This window comes from Rutidosis leptorrhynchoides, chromosome 4 (assembly GCF_046630445.1).
Source record: "Rutidosis leptorrhynchoides isolate AG116_Rl617_1_P2 chromosome 4, CSIRO_AGI_Rlap_v1, whole genome shotgun sequence".
In the NCBI taxonomy this organism is placed as follows: Eukaryota; Viridiplantae; Streptophyta; class Magnoliopsida; order Asterales; family Asteraceae; genus Rutidosis; species Rutidosis leptorrhynchoides.
Window position 1 is genome coordinate 588,203,297 of NC_092336.1, and position 19,765 is coordinate 588,223,061.

Below are 19,765 nucleotides of genomic sequence, written 5' to 3' on the forward strand. Positions count from 1 at the left end.
TTGTGTTATTGGAAATGTACGTATATTATTATTTTATATTTTAAAGTTGATTGATAGATGAATTTTTTATTTTTAGGTTTACACTTTTAAACTCTAGATAACTTGTGTATTAAGATTTGAAAGATTTAAAAGAAAAAGAAAAAAGGCGAAACTTCAAAAAGGTCGAATAAGTTTCTAAAAAAACTCAGTATTTAATTTATATAGATATCTATTTTTATTATTAGAGCACTCCCAACAATGAAACCCTTCTTCAAATTAACACAATGACACATCAGCGACACATCATCATTTTCTTCCTATTTCTTTTCACCACTAACCAATCACATATCACTCACAACCATCCCACCCTTTCTCAACCACTATATATAAATTAAATAAACTATAGTACACATCTTATACCCAAATGTACAACTAACTACACCAATAAAGTTCGTGAAAAAAAATGCTCAACATTCACTAAACCATTGGCGCTAAGATTGACAATACTTTGGCACTTTGCTCCCAATAGTGCCAATTATTGGCTAGAAGATTCACAACACTTTCACATCTCTATTGGGAGTGCTCTTAGACCACAGATATTGGTGATTGTGTGGGTGAGGTGCACTTTTTGGGAAAAAACTGTGACTGGGCATGACATTTTGAGGGGGAGTTGTAATGGGGGGCTTTTGTAGGGGCGTTTGTGGGTGATGTGGTAAAATTTTATTGGTATTTGAATGATAAAATATTAAAAAGGTGGAGAGAGAAATAACATTAACCAATCAGTAATTGACACCTCATGGTCGTTCTCTCTCTCTTGGGGCGCATTTGCTTGACAAATGTCTACAAACGCCCCATTACAGGCGTTTGTGAGGCGTTTCTTGTGACATGTATGCGGCATAGGGGGCCACAAACGCCCCATTATCTGTGTTCTTAGGGGAATGTGAATATAGTGCTACTACAAATATATTAATTTATATGACAAACACTTAGAATAGTATTATTTTGACATTTTTCTTGTAAACGACTATTTTCAACACTTTTAAAGGGTAATTTTTCTCAAACACTATTAATGGGTAATTTTTACATTTTAAATAGTGTAAAAATGATTGTTTATTACTCCGTATTTGTTTTACATACAATAACGTGTTTCAAAACTTATTTTAGAAGAACATCTTTTACTAAACATTTACAAAATGAGATGTACCAAAGATTGTGTTTGTTTTACCCTTTGCAGATTGTCGGATGTTTCTCTCCTCAGAGCGTCGTCGCTACTGATTTTTCTGTTGCAGCATCTAAATCATCAAATTGGGATAAAATTAAAAATGATGCTGGTCTTTCTTTCAAAGTAATTCAAATGATGCTGGTCTGTCAAAGCTTAATCATGAATTTAGTTTTCAAATACAATCAAATGTGCTACTATATGTCAATAAACATTGCACACTCTGAGAATGAACATCAGAACATGTATGAAATCTAGTATGTTTAAAACTGTATGAAAATCAGGTATGAACGCCTTGTTGATGCTCGGAGCTGGATCTTTCATAGGCGTAGCAGCAATAATGGAACGGTTAATAAACAATGTAGTTAACAAGTTTTTATAATATAGATAGATTGTGGAGTTTACTAAAGAATCTTAATAAACCGAATATACCTCAGATGGCGATTTGGTTACATCCCAGCTCTGTTTGAACCAGTGAAGAAGCAATCATTGGTGCAAAATTCTAACATGGAATACTACTAGTGTTTTTACATACATGAATCGACTGTACTCTGCTGGCGATAAGAAAAATTATATGAACTTTATGAGACGATCTCTAAACAATCGAAGAATTCTTTCACGAGGTTTTCCAATATGATGGATTCACAATCCGAGGAGGATATCCTTTTAGTATCATTTTCGAAGGGACTGAAAATCGTTCCCAGCTACATTAGAAGATGAAAGAGAATATTGAGATCATGTGGTCTACAGTGATCTAGAAGTTTTCCTTGAACCAGTTTATAGCTCCTTTTACAGCAGACCTGCAAAATCCAAAACACCCATTCATATAAACCTATATCACAAATAAAATATAATAATATGAAGTAGTAAAAAAATAAAAGAGGAAAAAACAATACCCAGCCAAGTCTGCAAGCTTCTTCAATGGGTCATCATCTTCATCTTCTGAACTGTTGCTTTCCTCAGTAACGGGTTCCACTTTAGTTTCTGTAACTTTAGCTGCAGAATAAAAAAAAATTAAAAAAAAAAAAAAAAAACTTTATTTACAGAATAATGGGATTTTTGAAGCTTTGATAATTAACTGTATTTCACCAGAGTTGCACATGTCCTCTAGTAATATGTGTTTTAATTCAGGAGAAGCATAAATGTAATTTAATTATAAAAAGGAGTTGAAATTACCCGACTGCTGAGTATTAGGGCGACTACGTATAGAAGTAGGGTTATTCAGAGAAGCAAGTTCTTCAAGAAGTTCACGTTCTTGGCCACTGCACAACAAATATCAGCACAAATGAGAATATACTACTGTTATTATTAAATATTAGTACTAATCATTAGCATTACCAAATGCACTAAGTAATATCATATATCATATATCATATATCATATTATATAGTATAGTTCAAACAGATGTAACTTAAGAATCAGGTCATCCTAGAGCCTATCAACCACAAGATGTTACAAAACCATGCAGAAGAACCGATAGTGACATATATACATATATAGTCACATACATACATGGATGAATAGAGATTATAGGCAAGCATCAAAGTTAAATGCCACATTCAGGAGGCTATATCGGTTAAACATCTTGCTAAGGTTATAATCCAAGACCACAAAGATGGACAATAGACAAGCCTATGAATGATAAAAGCTTATAACTACTTTCTGTTTCATGATTAGAAGCCCTCATAGAAGTTGTAATTCACAATGAGATATTTTTAGAATCTAGATTTTGCTATATCAATTCAAATCTACCGGAAACAAGACACCTTGTTCGAAAGATTAATCTAGGTCCAAGTCCAACTACATAATGATTACTTTCTACCAAATCGAAATTATACAAAAAACTAATATCAATACTAAAAATAACAGGCACAGCTATTTACAGACCTAGAATCACAGGTACAAGTTTTAGTTATAACATCTCCAACGCTGCAAGAAAGTCAAATAAGGAATATACCTGATTCGTTTTGGTATACTAACTTTAATGGTGAATAAATGGTCGCCACGAATTGAAGGCCTGTTCAATTTTGGAGCACCTTTTTTGGCCAAAACAAGAGTATCACCAGGTTGAGTACCTGCAGGGATCTGAAGTTCAGTCATCCCTTCAACTGTCTTTACCTGTTTCAATGTCATTAACAAAAAATATACAGTAATACAAATTAGCAATCTGACAATATCATTAGCATATTCATTCAGGTACTACTACTTCTTATCATTACGAAGTGTTAACCACCTTAGCAACGGTCCCCAATATAGCATCAAGATAAGAAATGGAGATGGATGATAATAGATTTATGCCATCTCTCTGTATCTCTGGAATTTCTTGTACGCCAAGATAAACATAAAGATCCCCAGGAGGACCTCTGTAAAAAAAAAAAAAAAAAAAAAAAAAAAAAAAGTGGTCAGAGGTTAGATTATCACATTATTTTAAGACTTACCTATAAAACAGTTAAACGCACATATTAAACATACCCTTTTGGACCAGCATCACCTTCTCCAGTAACTCTCAAGATACTACCTTTACTCACTCCAGGAGGTATTTTGACTTTAATATCTTTCTTTACTCGTATACGCCCTTCACCCGAGCATTTACGGCAATATTCTGATATCATCTCACCATTCCCATTACAATTTGGGCATACAGAAACCTAGAGACAGAAGGTAATTTGTTTTAACCACGAAAGGGCAATTAATGATTAACTGAATGAATTTAATGGTGATGAAATTAGTTTATTACCTGTGAGAACATACCAAAAGGTGTTTGTTCTGTCCTCATGACTTGACCTCTGCCACCACAAGTTGAACATATTCTCATTTTGGACCCCACCTTTGCTCCAGTTCCAGTGCATACATCACATGTTTCAAGATGAGATAGTTCGAATTCCTTTTCCGTACCAAATATGGCAGCCGAAAATTCTAATGTCACGTCATATCTGAAACACATTGATTTGTAAAAATCATCCTTTAGTTATTAAAATAACCATCACAAGATAGCCCAGTGGCTGGGGCCCTGAGTTACTTGCAAGAGGTCTCGGGTTCGAATCCTATCTTGGACAAATATTTTGTGGTGGACAAAGAAGGGTTGGAAACAGCCAGGGAGTAATCCCGTTGGGCTGCATACATCACTTACTCGCCCTCCCGGGTAGCCCGAACAGGAAAAACCTTCTACCTTTTATCCTTTAGTTTTAAAATAATACAAATCAAACAAGACACATTTCTCTTTCCAACCTAGTATATAACAACAACCATACCCAATTCCACTAAAGTGGAGTATGGGGGAGGTTAGATGTAGACAGTCCTTTCCTCTACCCTAAAGTAAAAGGGAAGTCGTTCCTCCACCCACGGATACCTATCGGTCCCCAGGTAGAGGAAGTCGTCCCTCCCTATTCTGTAGAGCAGAGAGGCTGCTTTCTAGGGATCTCCGACCAGAAAAAACCAAGAATTCCGATATATGATGTAAAAATATACAAGTTAAGTTGATAAAATAGAAACTTTACCATGAATAATGTATACTCCAATACGATATGTATAGGTAAATAAAGCATATAACAATATAATGTAATATAATATATAAGTAAAATATTCGAGTGTCAAATATGCAAGTATAACAAGTCATGTAAGTACAATAAGTATACGTAAACATGTTGGTAAGAAGCATGTAGGTATAATATGCAGTATAAAATAGATGGAACTCACCGTATATCTTCACCTTTAACAACAGTACTGGCACGACGTCCACCAAATCCAGCTGTCTCACCACCAGCAAAACCACCCATACTTGTCCCAAAAAATGTCTCGAAGAGATCAAACGGATTTGTCTGTGACAGCACAACAAGACTCATCAACATGCAGCAAAAGATAACTGTAATAGTTATTGCATTTGAAAGAATTATAAGTTAATTATGAGTAGTACCGCATAAGCACCAGCTTGTCCTCCTACTGTACTTTTAACTCCATCTTCACCATACCGATCATACATGGCTCTTTTCTTGTCATCTGATAAAACCTGACAATAAGAACTGTGAAACTCTGTAACATGATTACTTCAGTAGAACATACATAAGAATAATTAAGATAAAGAGAATTAACATTGAACTTATTATTCTTTTATATAAAATAAGTTACTCCGTACAATATATATGAAACGGTTCTCTTCGTTACATACCTCATAGGCATTACTGATCTCCTTAAACTTTTCAGTAGCTCCTGGTTGTTTATTGACATCTGGATGATACTAAATACCAAAATAGTGCAAGTACATCAGGACTGATATAAAGATAGAATCACACAATTAGAATACAACTATAACTAAGTAGGCGAAACCAGTGTCATTTGGTCCAATTGAACATGACAAATACATTATTAAACATTCGAATAGTAAGTATAACTGCACGAATATAAAGATGCCCGACTTAAAAAAGACACAACATCTCCCTAATATCAAGATGCATCTTGAGGTAATCAAGAACTAACTAGCACTAGAGAATTAGTTGAAAATGTTAATCAAGAAACTTAAATAGTTGCAACGACAATAAGCCAAAATGATGCACTATCTAAGAAAAGCATGATTTTCGGTTTATTGCTCGTTTTGATGTTTTGATGTAACTGACGTTGGATATCTAACATAACAACAACAAAAGACTAGAAGAAGTATATGTCCATTTCGAATAATAGCAACAAATGTGAAACTAGGTTGGTTGATCCGCTAGACCGATCTGCATTACCAGTTTTCGACGTTTCTATAGCTAGTTAATTAGAACTAGCATATAAACTTCACATATATCACAAAAAACAGTTTCATGTAAGCAGCAAATTAACTACTCCAACCTTATCATTTTAACCCTAAATAACAAGCAAACCTGAATCATTTCTAATAGCAACTTCTAACCTATTTCGATCCAAAATACTTGGTATACTACAATCATAATCACTTCCCCAAGTTCTTTAATAATGATTATCCAATTAGGTTTTAGACAATAATCTTTTATACTAATATAACAGCTAACAAGAACCCTATCATTTCAATTCAATTTCTTCCAAAAAGAATCAGAAGACAACAATGCAAAGATCAAATCTTTATTCAAATAAACAAATTCCCATAATAATAACAATAATCATAACAAAACCCTAATACCTGACGAGCTAATTTTCGATAAGCAGCTTTAATGTCTTTACTAGTAGCAGACTTTGGGATACCGAGTGTGGAGTAATAATCCGCCGCAGCGTACACCACCAGTCCGCCACCGCGTTTTCCGTACAACTTCTTATTGAATTGCAAAGACGGTGATATAGATACACATGTTTTGTAAGTATTGGTGTTGCGAGTGAATGAAAGTGTTCCACCGCCAAAGAAAGATGAATAAGAAGATGATGATGATGGGGATAATGAAGGGTCTCTAATGAAGTTTAGAGAAGATGAATGGATTAGAGTGAAAGATGTCGCCATTGTTATTGTTTATGAGTGAATTCTAGAAGATGCACATGAACTGTTTGATGAAATGCATTTTGTTTTTTGAAGATCAGAAGGTTAAAAGGGGATTTTGGGTTGGTTTGTTGAATGTGGTAAAAAGGTAGGTTGAAAAAAAATGGATGAAAATTGTAAGTGAAAGGGAGAAAAAAAGATGTGGACACGAGACAATCACACGTTTTTTGCAAGTGCAAAAGAACGATATTTTAACATATCTATATCTTATATCTATATCTTATCACTGGTTAAACCTTAATTTGACATTAAAATATTTATTAGATTTAAATTACTATTTGAGGAAACCATTTACATAAGGAGTGGTAACACCACAAGGAATTGTGATTGTCAATTGTATATGACTGATGACGACTCATATTGAAACATTGACTTTCGAGAAAAAGTGAAGGAGCGGTTCAGTGTTTTTTTTCAAAGTCTTGGCGAGATAAAATATAATGTGGACCAATAAAAAATAGAATAAGAAAAAAGAAGCAAGTGACCAACGTCGGTACCAAGACTTTAGAACGGAGACTTCGAAACTGATATTGAAGGGGTGTCGTTGATGTTTGTTTTCGGTGTCGGTTGGGAAGTAATCCTGATACCGCAAACTCTAATAAACTAATAATACATACAGACATATATACACACAATTACACAGTTATGATCTTCCCAAAATCTCTTTAATAATGTGAATCGAATGATGTTATTTTGGCAAATCAAAATCTGAATGGTGTAAATTATATGGGCTTTTTCTTATCATTTGAAGGTGGAGCGCTTTAACCATCCAGCCATGGATGCAAAGAGACTCAACGAGTGAATTAGGTTTTGGTATTCTTTCTTGAGCTTCTAGTTCTTCCGTTAAAGGATATTCGAGAAAATATGGAATAAGAAGACGTGAAGTCTCGTATTTGGCATAAGCAAAAGAAATGATCAAAATATGACCACAATGTTATACATTACATTAAGAGAAATAATCAATTGAAATGTAATAGACATCATAATGAACTCATATAGTATTGTTGGATTACGCTTGTTAATTTGATGGTCAACAAGGAAGATGTTACTGATGAAGATAAAAAGTGCTCATCCTCAGAATCAGATTCTTAGAAAACTATGTGATGGTAGGTAGTTTTGATTGGACGTAGATAATTTGGGGTCTTGTATTGTTATAGTTATCAACTGTATGTATTGTTGGTTAAAAACTGATTTTCATTTTCATATTACTCCCTTACACAGTTACATGATAGTCACCCTAAAAATGGAGTCAGGTAAAAACAACCCATGTAGAGACGTGTATATGTTTTATTAGGAGATGCTTACAGCTTATGAACCAAAACGCAAGCAAAACTATTAAAACTGAATATCCGAATATTAAAATGACACTTTATGTTTTAATTTAAACAAGCGCCATACAATAACAAACAATATATATTTATAGCCAAAAATTCTATCCTCCATGCGGATAATGAACCACATTCATCACTCTATCATCATCATTAGAATATATCAGGATGGAATCTCCCTGGAATTGAGGTGCTTTCTTGAGCTTGCCGCAGATGCATTGTCAATGCGTAGTTATTCACCTGCAAACATCAAAATATATGCCACCACTATTCAGTATGTACACTTTTTATGCAATACAATGCTGACTAACATTATATTTTAATAGACTTAAGAGGTTCCACAATGTTCAATAATTAAGACTAGTATGGGATAAAACAGTCGGGGTCAAATATGATTATTCAAATTATGTTACTACTACACTAACAGCCTGTCATCGTTCATAAAAGCTTATTTAGAAGGTCGTAAACACCTACATTAGATTTTAGGCAACTTCCAACCCATTTGACATGTATCTTTTCTAGCAACTGTTTTTATTTGACCCATTTATTTTACTCGTTCAATAAAAAAAAAAAAACAAAAACTGACTGCTTCCATAAGGAACACAAGTAAATGAATCAGATCAACACATCCGCTAAATGTCCTAAAAAAACTCAACCACTTTGAAAAACTAAGGCACCTACCTCCTCTTTCTGTTATTTTTTTGTTACTACTTCCACTATTTACTTATTTAGACGCATCATGCATCTTGCAAACTTGAAAAATTTATTGAGATAATCCCTGTAGTTTTACCCAAATTGCTGAAATAGTCCCTAGGGTTTATATTTGATCTACTTGGTCCTCGTGGTTTTCAAAATGTTGCTGAGATAGTCCTTTTATTACTGAGATAGTCTGAAACAACAGGGACTATCCCAGTAACAAAAGGACTATGTCAGCAACATTTTGAAGACCATAAGGACTATCTCGATCAATAAAAAACCCTATGGACTATTTCAGCAATTTAAGTTAAACCACAGGAACTATCTAAGTAATTATGTCTTAAAACTTTAATCGTATTAGTCTACTTGACATACCTCAAGTGTTCTCAACTGCTCTTGATATTGAGACACCATATGCTTCAGCTGCTGCACCTCTATGTTCCTCTCATCATACGCTTTTTGGCGCTCATGCTGAATAGCCACCGCACGTTTCAGTATCGTGTTCTCACGTACAAGAACTTCAATCTGTTCCTTAAAGGCTCGCTTTTCCTGTTCTGCTACCACGTCAGCAGCACGTTCGCTTATGGATTTCTCCAAACTCTCAAGTACCCTCATGGCACGAAGTCTGGCATCATCAATGCTGGTAGCACTCGTCATCTCTGTCACAAACAATTCAACCCATTCCGCACCACTTTTGGGCATGTTTTCATTACTCGGTGAATTCTCCAACGAAGGAACGTCAGTAACCAAACCTGCACTTTCGGTTGATGAAACAACTTGGTGTATCAGAAAAAGTAATAATGAAAAAAAAAAAAAAAATGACTGAAAAAGGCCCAGCATTTGACTTTAATACAAACCAAAATGAGACGCCTTGGATCCATCATGAAGACAATTTAGTAATACAGGAGTGGGAAAAGATAAGAAAAAAAAAAGATGGGTGATTAGAAGCATCATTCATATGGTTACATAATCCTAAAGGCTATAAGGATATGCCCTAGACCATTCAATGCTTCATATTAGATCCCTAGATACATATTATAGGTATATGCACGGTTATAGCAATAATTTGATTTCGATGTGTACACAACATTATATGTATATCTTTATACCATGTATGTTCAATGGAAAATTGACATTCTGCCAATGCATCAATCAGAACCTGGAAGTCAAAACCCTCCAATCTATTCATAAATAAACATATAAGTTACAAGCATTACCTTTATCATTTACTGTATTTAACTGCCCTGATGTAGCTGAGATCCCATCCACATATCCAAGACGGAGCTCGTTAAGACTCTTAATAGCAATCTCCAGATCATTACCACTATCTTCTAGTGCTTTCTCCAGAAGCTGTAAGCACAATTAATATCAATTTAATGTTCACACACGTTCACATACAATAAAAGAAATAACCTGGTGTTACAATTCAAAGGCATGAAGAGTTAAAATCATTAAAGCATATAACTGATAATTCAAATAATCTATCATGGAAAGGTATACTTGATTAGACCAGCTGACGCACAAGTATAGACACTACATATCTATGTATCACCAAAAAGTCAAGAACCCACCACAAACAAATGATACTAAAATCCATCAGTGTTGCAGAAATCGGGATTAATCTGTTTATAAGAGGGGTCAACCCAGATTAATCGGTCAAAGTATTGATTTCTAAGTCAGCAAAAAATAGCGGATTAATCGATGAAAGTAGGGATTAATTGGTCAATAACAGTCAAAGCCAAACTTAGTCAACATCCGATTGATTCTCAATTTGACGGATTAATTCATCCAAGGTCCCAACGATTAATCCCTGATTAGCGATTTTTGCAACCTTGATACCCGTATGGCGGTATACAAAACCTATCTATGTGGTTGTGAGAAAAAAAAAACTATAATTGTGTTCTGAGAATAAGAACTCGAATTCTCTTGAGATTTGAATACAATGAAAACTGTATTGAAAATGGCTAATTCGAGTTTCTAACCGGACTACTAAACATACTCTATTAGTATTAAACCAGCAAATAATACCATTTGCACAAAGGAATTTATTAGATTAATATATTTCAACGATTCAATCAACCTGTCTACTATAGCTGATACTAATCACTAATAGCACATATATACACATACATATAAACAAATACCAATTCCAAAAGAACGAAGCAACTAAGGAGACACATAATCAATTATGAGAGATTGAAAAAACTAACCTGCATATCCATTGAAGGAAAAACAAATCGGAGCTTATCGATGAAAGACTGAGATGGAAGTGAACTAATGAACGACGAAACCCGAACCGGAGAACTCGAAGAAAAGCAGCGGAGTTTTTTAGAAACAGGCGAAGATGCAAAATTATGCGATTTTTCTAAATCTTCAAAGAACGATCTCTTCCTACACACAATTGCAGACATTATTTGTTCAAATCAAACAAATCTGCTATCAATAATCGATTCAATCCGCTAATCGACGATTCAGAAGCGTACGGTCCTATGCAGAGAAGATAAATTTTAAGCGATTTTACTATGGAGTATTAGAACTAGGGTTAGGGTTTTGTAATGTTAACGAGGAACTGCGAAAATTTATATAGGTGGTAATAAATACTCGTAACTCTGTTTGTGGAGGAGGGAGATTGGGGTTTTATGCGGAACGAGCTACGCATAAAGAAAAGCGAGTGTTTTCAAAAATTGTACTTTTGACGTTCGACACGTTGGATCCCTCTACTTTATACAGTTTTCACTTACGATGATGATAATGAGTGATTATGTAGGGCTACTATCGGATCATGGGCCATCTTTAATGGACTATCACTATGTTAATAGGCAGTCTAGGTGAGTCTCTATTATTTAGTCCATATACTACACTTGATGGGCTATTATTAGAACTCGTAGTGATCTCCTTTTAGTGAGAGATGTCGATTAGGGACCTCATCTCTTCTCTCGAATTGTCCCTTCCATCCTTGCTGAATTGGTCGCTAATGGTTAGCCACCCATGGTTTTGTCTACGTCGTTTTCAATACTTCGAACATCGAATGGTGATCTTTTCAAGTTCAATTTGATAGATCTACCATTATTTGATGCTGTTTTTTAAAATGCCCTCTAATAAATTTTGTCAAAATTTTTGTGTAAAACGAGATTTAAAGGTATTTTAACAAAGTTGAGTGGATCTATAAGAAAATTATATTGGAAATATCAACAACAACAACAAAAACCAATACCACATAAGTGGTGTATGGGAGAGGTGAGATGTAGACAATCCTTCCCCTATCCGAGAATAAAGTCAAGTCATTTCTCCACCTAGAGTGAAAACACTCTCAAAAGTAGAGAAAATCATCCCTATCTCTATTCGACGGATAGAGAGATTGCTTCCGAGTGGACCTCCGGCAAATAAGTAGGAAAAAGTTTTTTAAAAAATAAAATTAAATAAAAAATAAAATTAAGACGCCATGAAAATGGTAAAATCAAATTTCCATGGGTTTTAAATCCTGCCTGAAATTTAATTTAGGCTCTAAGAGTCAGTCAAGTCGCCAATAAATCGACGCTTGCTGTTGACTCAATAACAAGAGGGAAATTGATGAAAATACACTTTTTTTAAGGCTTCAAACAAAATACATTTTTTAAAAAAAAATTGTCTTTTTACACCATTCGGTAGACGGGATTTCTGTCTACCACATTTATCTGTCGTCTACTACCATTTTTACAAAGTAGTAGACAGTAACAACAAGGTAGTAGATAGTGAGAACAAAGCAGTAGACAGCCAATTACATGGTAGCTGACCGCCTACTGCCTTGTTGTTACTGTCTACTACCTTGTTGTAGGTGTCGACTGATATGTATTATTGGTGTCGACACCTACAACAAGGTAGTAGACAATAACAACAAGGCAGTACACGGTCAGCTACCTTGTGATTGGCTGTCTACTGCTTTGTTCTCACTGTCTACTACCTTGTTGTTACTGTCTACTACTTTGTAAAAATGGTAGTAGACGACAGATAAAGGTGGTAGACAGAAATTCCGTCTACCGAATTGTGACGCCCCGTACTAAATCATCATGTACGGACCATCATCAACAGGATCATTACAAGGTTAAGTACTATATGCGTTTTCAAAACAGGGTTTACATTCATAAATAAGAGTGACGTCATAACATACGTCAATTGTTTTACAAATCAAAAGTATGCTTCGCTAAGTAGAAGCATTAAATAAGTGTACGTGACCATAATGGTCGTTACATAACATAAGTTCATAAGTAAAAAGTTTGAATGCAACATAAGTAGTCATACGATAACAACTCTAGGCAGCGGGTTCTACAGCACGACTAGTAAGATAGCGGAAGCGACTTCAAGCACCTGAGAAAATACATGCTTAAAAAGGTCAACACAAAGGTTGGTGAGCTATAGTTTAAGTATAACAGTAATGTAAGTAGGCCACGAGATTTCAGTGCTACAACGAGCGTTTCAAAAGTATGTAAAAGTATATGCTTAACCGTGGGCACCCGGTAACTAACTTAACGTTTAATGTACCCCCTTAAAGTGCACTTGGCAAGTGCGTATAACCTCGAAGTATTAAACACTCGTTAAATGCTAGCGCTACTAGCCCGAGTGGGGATGTCAAACCCTATGGATCCATATCTAAGATTCACGTTCACGGTTCAAAAACCAATGATTAAACGTTACCGAGCTAAAGGGAATGTTTCTGCCGTTATATAACCCACACATATATAAAGTTTAAGTACTCGTGCCTAGTATGTAAAACATAAAATCCGCATGTATTCTCAGTTCCCAAAATAAGTTAAAGTAAAAAGGGAATGCTATAACTCACAATGATTAGAAGTAACGGTAAGGTAGTAGTCGGGAAAGTGGTGTGCAAGTAACGGTCCAAACGTCCTCAACCTAAGTCAAATAGCACTAAGTCAATAAGTCGTTTCAAAAGGTTTACAAGTATGTAATTAAGGTCATAAGGGTCATCATCAATCATCATTAAACAAAAGGTAACAAGTAAGACTCGTTTATGAAAGTCGTTTAAAACAAAGGCTGACTTCGGTCAGTCACCACGGCCTCTACCCTTACTGAATTAAGGTGAGACCAGTGGTCATGGCTCCGTCTATGAGTCCCTTAAGTGTGGTAAAATTTACAGAAGCAAACTCGTCTTGGTTTGACCGTGGCGACGGTCTAAGTGCGAGTAGGTCAGAAATTTCTGCACAACGTTAAAGAACATGGTAACGATCGGAGGGCCATAAATCCTAAACCGTAACTCGGATTAAGACGAGTCCTATATGAAAAGTTATCTACTCGAAAAGTTCTATCTAAAAATCAAGGTTAGAACAGCCCAGGTCTGCTGGTCTGTTCCAGAAGCATCAGGTCAGTAGGTTTTGGACAGAACAGTGGGTTTTGGAGAGTTCCGGTTGTCTCGGTGTTGATGTTCATCACGGTTCTCATCCTTGATGCGTATAGCTTCAAGTGTACAACTCGTTGATGTGTTAACATCATTTTGACCAAGGTTTGTCCATCATAACTCAAGTGCAAGTGTTGTAAGTGTTTGATGAACCAAGGTTACATGTAAGTTTATGAACAAGTTCATGAACACTAAGAAAGATCACAACCAAGTGTTGGATCCATGATACTTGCACCAAAGTGTAAGCTCTTGTTGGTTTCATGTCCTTGTTCAAATGTGTAGTAAGCAACTAACAATAAGAAATAAAGAAAATGAATGATAAGCCTAAACCAACCATGAAGGTGGTATTCTAGTAACATACAACAAACAAGAACACAAGTAACAATTATAAAGATTATAACTTTAAATCTTTTGAAACAAAATATGTAGAACATAACTAGATAGATTATGTTCTTGATGTTCTTGTTAAATACAAGATATACATGAAGAAATCAAACTAAAAAGTTTGCTTCTTGAAAGCTTGAAAGTAAGTAACAAGTAACTAGAAATCAACACTTGTAAACAAAGATTAAAACAACAAATCATGATGATGATCAAAGGGCTCAAGGCCCACGGTTTTGTTTAGACAAAGAAGAAAGAAAAAAGTCTTTAACTTACTTGCAAGAACAAAGAACTTGAGAGAGAAAAGAAAGAGGGATAATTGCTAGTAATGTGTGTGTGTTTTTGAGAGAGTGTTGTATGTAAGTTGTAATGAAGAAATGGAAACCAAAACACCACTAAATGTGGCCAAGGAATTCGGCAATCTGCAGCAAATAAAGGGGAAGAGGTTTGTTTTATGGTTACATGCAAGTAAAGAGGTTAAAAGTTGGTTAAAAGGGTTGTCTACATGGGGATAATGAGCAAACTAGATTCCTTTAAGTAATAACTAACTAGTTCATGATCTAAACTAATACTTACAAGTGTCATGTGGGCTAGTTAATTCATAAATATAAGTAGGGTGGGCTTACACAAGTCCATTAACACTAAAAGGCCCAAGTTTGCAAGTAGTTAGCAAGTAATCTAATAAAAGTCCAACTTAAGCCCAAGTAACTAACTAATAGCTTTAGTTAATTAAAATGATTAATAAAATTAATCATGAATGTAAATAATATCTTAAAATATTATTCGTGCAAGTTCCGGGTGTCACAAAGACGTTTCGGGCATTTAAAGTTCAAGTACGGGCAATTAAAGCAACATGTAAATGTAATAACATACATTCTTTTAATCAAGCGTATTAATAATAATAATTATTAATAAATAACGTTGGAAAAACCAGGGTCGTTACATTACCCACCTGTTAAAGAAAATTTCGTCCCGAAATTTAAGCTGAAGTAGATGGAGGAGTCGGGAAAAGATGAGGATATTTCCGCATCATTTGATCCTCTCGCTCCCAAGTAAACTCAGGTCCTCGTTTGGCATTCCATCGTACTCGTACAATCGGAATCTTGTTGCGTTTCAAAGTTTTGATCTCACGATCCATAATCTCAACAGGTTCCTCCACAAAGTGGAGTTTGTCATCAATAGTAAGTTCTTCCAATGGTATGATGAGTTCGGGTGCAGCAAGACACTTCTTCAAGTTTGACACATGAAAGGTAGGATGAACTGAGCTCAATTATGCTGGTAGATCCAAACGGTAAGCAACTGGTCCAACACGTTCCAAGATCTCGAAAGGACCAATGTATCGTGGGTTCAACTTTCCACGTTTTCCAAAACGGATCACACCCTTCCAAGGTGCAACCTTCAACATTACACGATCACCAACATTAAATTCAAAGTCTTTCCGTTTAAGATCGGCATAGCTCTTTTGGCGATCACGGGCAGTCTTAAGTCTAGCTTGGATCTGAGCAATCTTCTCCGTGGTTTCGTGAACTACCTCGGGTCCGGTGATTTGCTTTTCGCCTACTTCGGCCCAACAAATAGGAGATCGGCACTTACGACCATACAATGCTTCAAAAGGTGCAGCATTAATGCTTGAGTGATAACTGTTATTGTACGAGAATTCGGCGAGTGGCAAATGCCTTTCCCAGGCCTTTCCAAAATCAATGACACATGCACGCAACATGTCCTCCAAGGTCTGAATCGTTCGTTCACTTTGCCCGTCAGTCTGAGGATGATAAGCAGTACTCATGTCAAGACGAGTTCCCATGGCTTCTTGCAAAGAACGCCAAAATCTGGAAGCAAAACGGGGATCGCGATCGGAGATGATTGATAAAGGTACACCATGACGAGATACAACCTCTTTGATGTACAGCTGAGCAAGTCTTTCCATTGTATCAGTTTCCTTCATCGCTAGGAAGTGTGCAGATTTGGTGAGGCGGTCAACAATAACCCAAATAGTATCGCATCCGCCCACCGTCTTCGGCAGCTTGGTAATGAAATCCATTTTGATCCTTTCCCACTTCCATTGTGGGATTTCCGGCTGTTGAAGTAACCCAGAAGGTCTCTGATGCTCGGCTTTAACCTTCGAGCAAGTCAAACACTTACCAACATAAGTCGCAACGTCCTTCTTAAGATTCGGCCACCAATACTGTTCTTTAAGGTCGTGGTACATCTTACCTGCACCGGGGTGAATCGAATATCTCGATTTGTGTGCTTCATCAAGTATCAGGCTTCGTAGATCTCCATAGTAAGGTACCCAAATTCTTCCGGCATAACATCGGAGTCCAGACTCTCTAACCTCGAATCGAGAGACAAGTATGTTCAAATGCTCGTGAGATATGTTCTCCTCCTTGAGAGCCTCAACTTGGGCTACTCTGATCTGGTTGTTGAGGTTCGAATGGATGGTGATGTTCAGAGCCCTAACACGGAGAGGTGCCGTCCTCTCCTTTCGGCTTAAAGCGTCAGCTACAACATTGGCCTTGCCAGGGTGATAACGGAGTTCACAATCGTAGTCGTTGAGCGTCTCGATCCATCGACGCTGTCTCATATTCAATTGCTTCTGATCGAAGATGTGCTGGAGACTCTTGTGATCGGTGAAGATAGTGCTCTTAGTTCCATACAAATAATGTCTCCACAATTTGAGTGCAAAGACAACGGCTCCAAGTTCAAGATCATGTGTAGTGTAGTTCCGCTCGTGAATCTTCAATTGGCGGGAGGCATAGGCAATAACCTTTGATCGTTGCATCAGTACACAACCAAAACCACTCTTCGATGCATCGCAATAAACAACAAAGTCATCACTGCCTTCAGGAAGTGATAGGATAGGTGCGGAGGTTAACTTCTTCTTCAAAATTTGGAATGCTGATTCGTGTGTGGGTTCCCAAATGAACTTCTTGCCCTTGTGAGTCAGTGCGGTCAAAGGACGCGCAATTAGAGAAAATCCTTCGATAAACCTTCGATAATAACCGGCGAGACCTAGAAATTGGCGGATATGCGTTGGAGTAGTGGGGGTCTCCCACTTGCTGATGGCTTCAATCTTGGCGGGATCAACTTTGATACCCTGGTCGCTCACAACATGACCCAAAAACTGTACTTCCTTCAACCAAAATTCGCACTTGGAGAATTTGGCGTAAAGTTGCTCTTGTCTTAAGAGTTCAAGCACAAGCCGAAGGTGTTGCTCATGTTCTTCTTCGCTCTTAGAGTAGATGAGGATATCATCTATGAAGACGATAACAAACTTATCCAAGTAAGGCTTGCAGACACGATTCATGAGATCCATGAACACGGCAGGTGCATTTGTCAAACCGAATGGCATTACGAGGAACTCATAATGACCATAACGGGTCCTGAATGCAGTTTTCATCACGTCACTTTCCTTCACCCTCAGCTGGTGATATCCGGATCGCAAATCGATCTTTGAATAAACGCTCGATCCTTGTAGTTGATCAAAAAGATCATCAATTCGTGGAAGAGGATATCGATTCTTGATTGTCAATTTGTTGAGCTCACGGTAGTCGATACACATACGGAAGGATCCATCCTTCTTCTTTACAAACAACACAGGTGCGCCCCAAGGCGAGAAGCTTGGTTGGATAAACCCTCGATCTAATAGCTCTTGTAGTTGACTCTGTAATTCTTGCATCTCGGAAGGTGCGAGTCTATAAGGTGCGCGAGCTACAGGTGCAGCTCCTGGCACTAAGTCAATCTGAAACTCTACTGCTCTCTGCGGTGGTAATCCAGGCAATTCCTCTGGGAAGACATCAGAAAATTCATTCACAATTCGAACGTCGTTCACGTTCTTCACCTCAGTTTCTACCGCTTTCACATGTGCTAGGACAGCAAAGCGTCCCTTCTTCATAATCTTTTGCGCTTTCACGCAACTAATGAGGTTCAACTTCGAGGTACATCTCTCTCCATAGATAACCAGTGGTTCGCCATCTCCTTGTGGTATGCGAAGTGCTTTATCTCCACAGATAACATCGGCCTTTATCTTGCTCAACCAATCCATACCGACGATCGCGTCAAAACTTCCCAGTTTGATAGGTATCAAATCAATTTCGAAATCTGCACCAGCTATGTTGATAATAGCTCCACGACTAATATGGTCAACCTTTTCAAGTTTTCCATTGGCGACCTCGACAAGCATACTTTCCTTCAAAGGAACTAACGACCAATCTAACTTATCACAAAAATGTCTACACACATAGCTCCTATCGGCACCAGTATCAAATAGGACAGAAGCTAAAAGATTGTTGATCTTGAATATACCTGTCACCAAGTCGGGGTTGTCGCGAGCGTCCCTTGCATTAACATTGAAGGCTCTAGCACGTGGTGGTCCGCCATCCTTACGCTTGTTAGGACACTCGTTTCTGAAATGGCCCGTCTTTCCACACTCATAACACTTCTTAGGCCCATTGTTGTTGTGGTTTGGCTTCACATTCAAAGTGGTAACCTTGCAATCCTTGCCAACATGTCCAGCTCGTTGGCACTTCTCACAGATAACATTGCAATACCCAGTGTGGTGCTTGTAGCACCTATTGCATTGTGGTAGGGTTCCTTTGTAGTTCGGATTGGTGCGGTTGTTGTTGTTGGGGTTGGTGTTGTTGTTGTGCATGTTGTTGTTTTGCCTGAACCCTTCATGTCGTTTTGCCGGGTTTTGATCATAGCTCCTACCCCTGTTGTTGTTGTGGTTGTTGTCCCATTTCCTCTTTTCACCACTAACAGTTTCAAACTTAGCCTTCTCCGGCTCGTCCATGATGATTTGATTCAAGAGAGTATGCGCCATGCGCATTGCTTCGGGAACGCTTGGTGGCTTGGATGAGGTAACATTACCCTTGATGGACTTAGGAAGTCCCGAGAAGTATTTCTCCAAACGCTTAAATTCGGGGGTGACCATGGTTGGACACATAAGAGCCAATTCCAAAAACCTACGGTTGTAGCTGTTAAGGTCGTTCCCTACGGTTTTCAATTGCATAAATTCGATTTCCATCTTTTGAATCTCGGTTCTCGGACAGTATTCCTCGATCATAGCACATTTAAATTCTTCCCAAGGCGTAGCATACGCTTCATCAATTCCTTTCGCTTGGGCCATGGTATTCCACCATGTGAGCGCGCCATCAGACAGCGTGCAAGATGCAAATTTCGTTTTGTTAGCCTCAGAACAATTGCTAACCCTGAATACCGATTCCAACTTTTCGAACCATCTGGTGAGACCGACGGGTCCCTCAGTGCCACTGAAGTAGTGTGGCTTGCAGTTT

At 37.2% G+C, this 19,765-nt stretch overlaps 2 protein-coding genes across 2 annotated transcripts; both read right to left on the bottom strand.

The window, feature by feature from the left end:
* Window positions 1-1,608: 1,608 nt before the first annotated feature.
* On the bottom strand, window positions 1,609-6,779 carry LOC139845577 (uncharacterized). Its single transcript, XM_071835840.1, has 11 exons — window positions 6,333-6,779; window positions 5,364-5,432; window positions 5,112-5,204; window positions 4,895-5,016; window positions 3,936-4,131; window positions 3,671-3,846; window positions 3,432-3,561; window positions 3,156-3,316; window positions 2,375-2,460; window positions 2,095-2,194; window positions 1,609-1,998 (listed from the first exon to the last, which is right to left on the bottom strand). Exons 1-11 carry the CDS (start codon window positions 6,642-6,644, stop codon window positions 1,953-1,955), a joined length of 1,491 nt encoding a protein of 496 aa, XP_071691941.1. The 5' UTR covers window positions 6,645-6,779; the 3' UTR covers window positions 1,609-1,952.
* Window positions 6,780-7,997: 1,218 nt separating this feature from the next.
* On the bottom strand, window positions 7,998-11,259 carry LOC139845578 (uncharacterized). Its single transcript, XM_071835841.1, has 4 exons — window positions 10,912-11,259; window positions 9,919-10,051; window positions 9,077-9,453; window positions 7,998-8,245 (listed from the first exon to the last, which is right to left on the bottom strand). Exons 1-4 carry the CDS (start codon window positions 11,110-11,112, stop codon window positions 8,159-8,161), a joined length of 798 nt encoding a protein of 265 aa, XP_071691942.1. The 5' UTR covers window positions 11,113-11,259; the 3' UTR covers window positions 7,998-8,158.
* Between the last annotated feature and the right edge of the window lie 8,506 nt (window positions 11,260-19,765).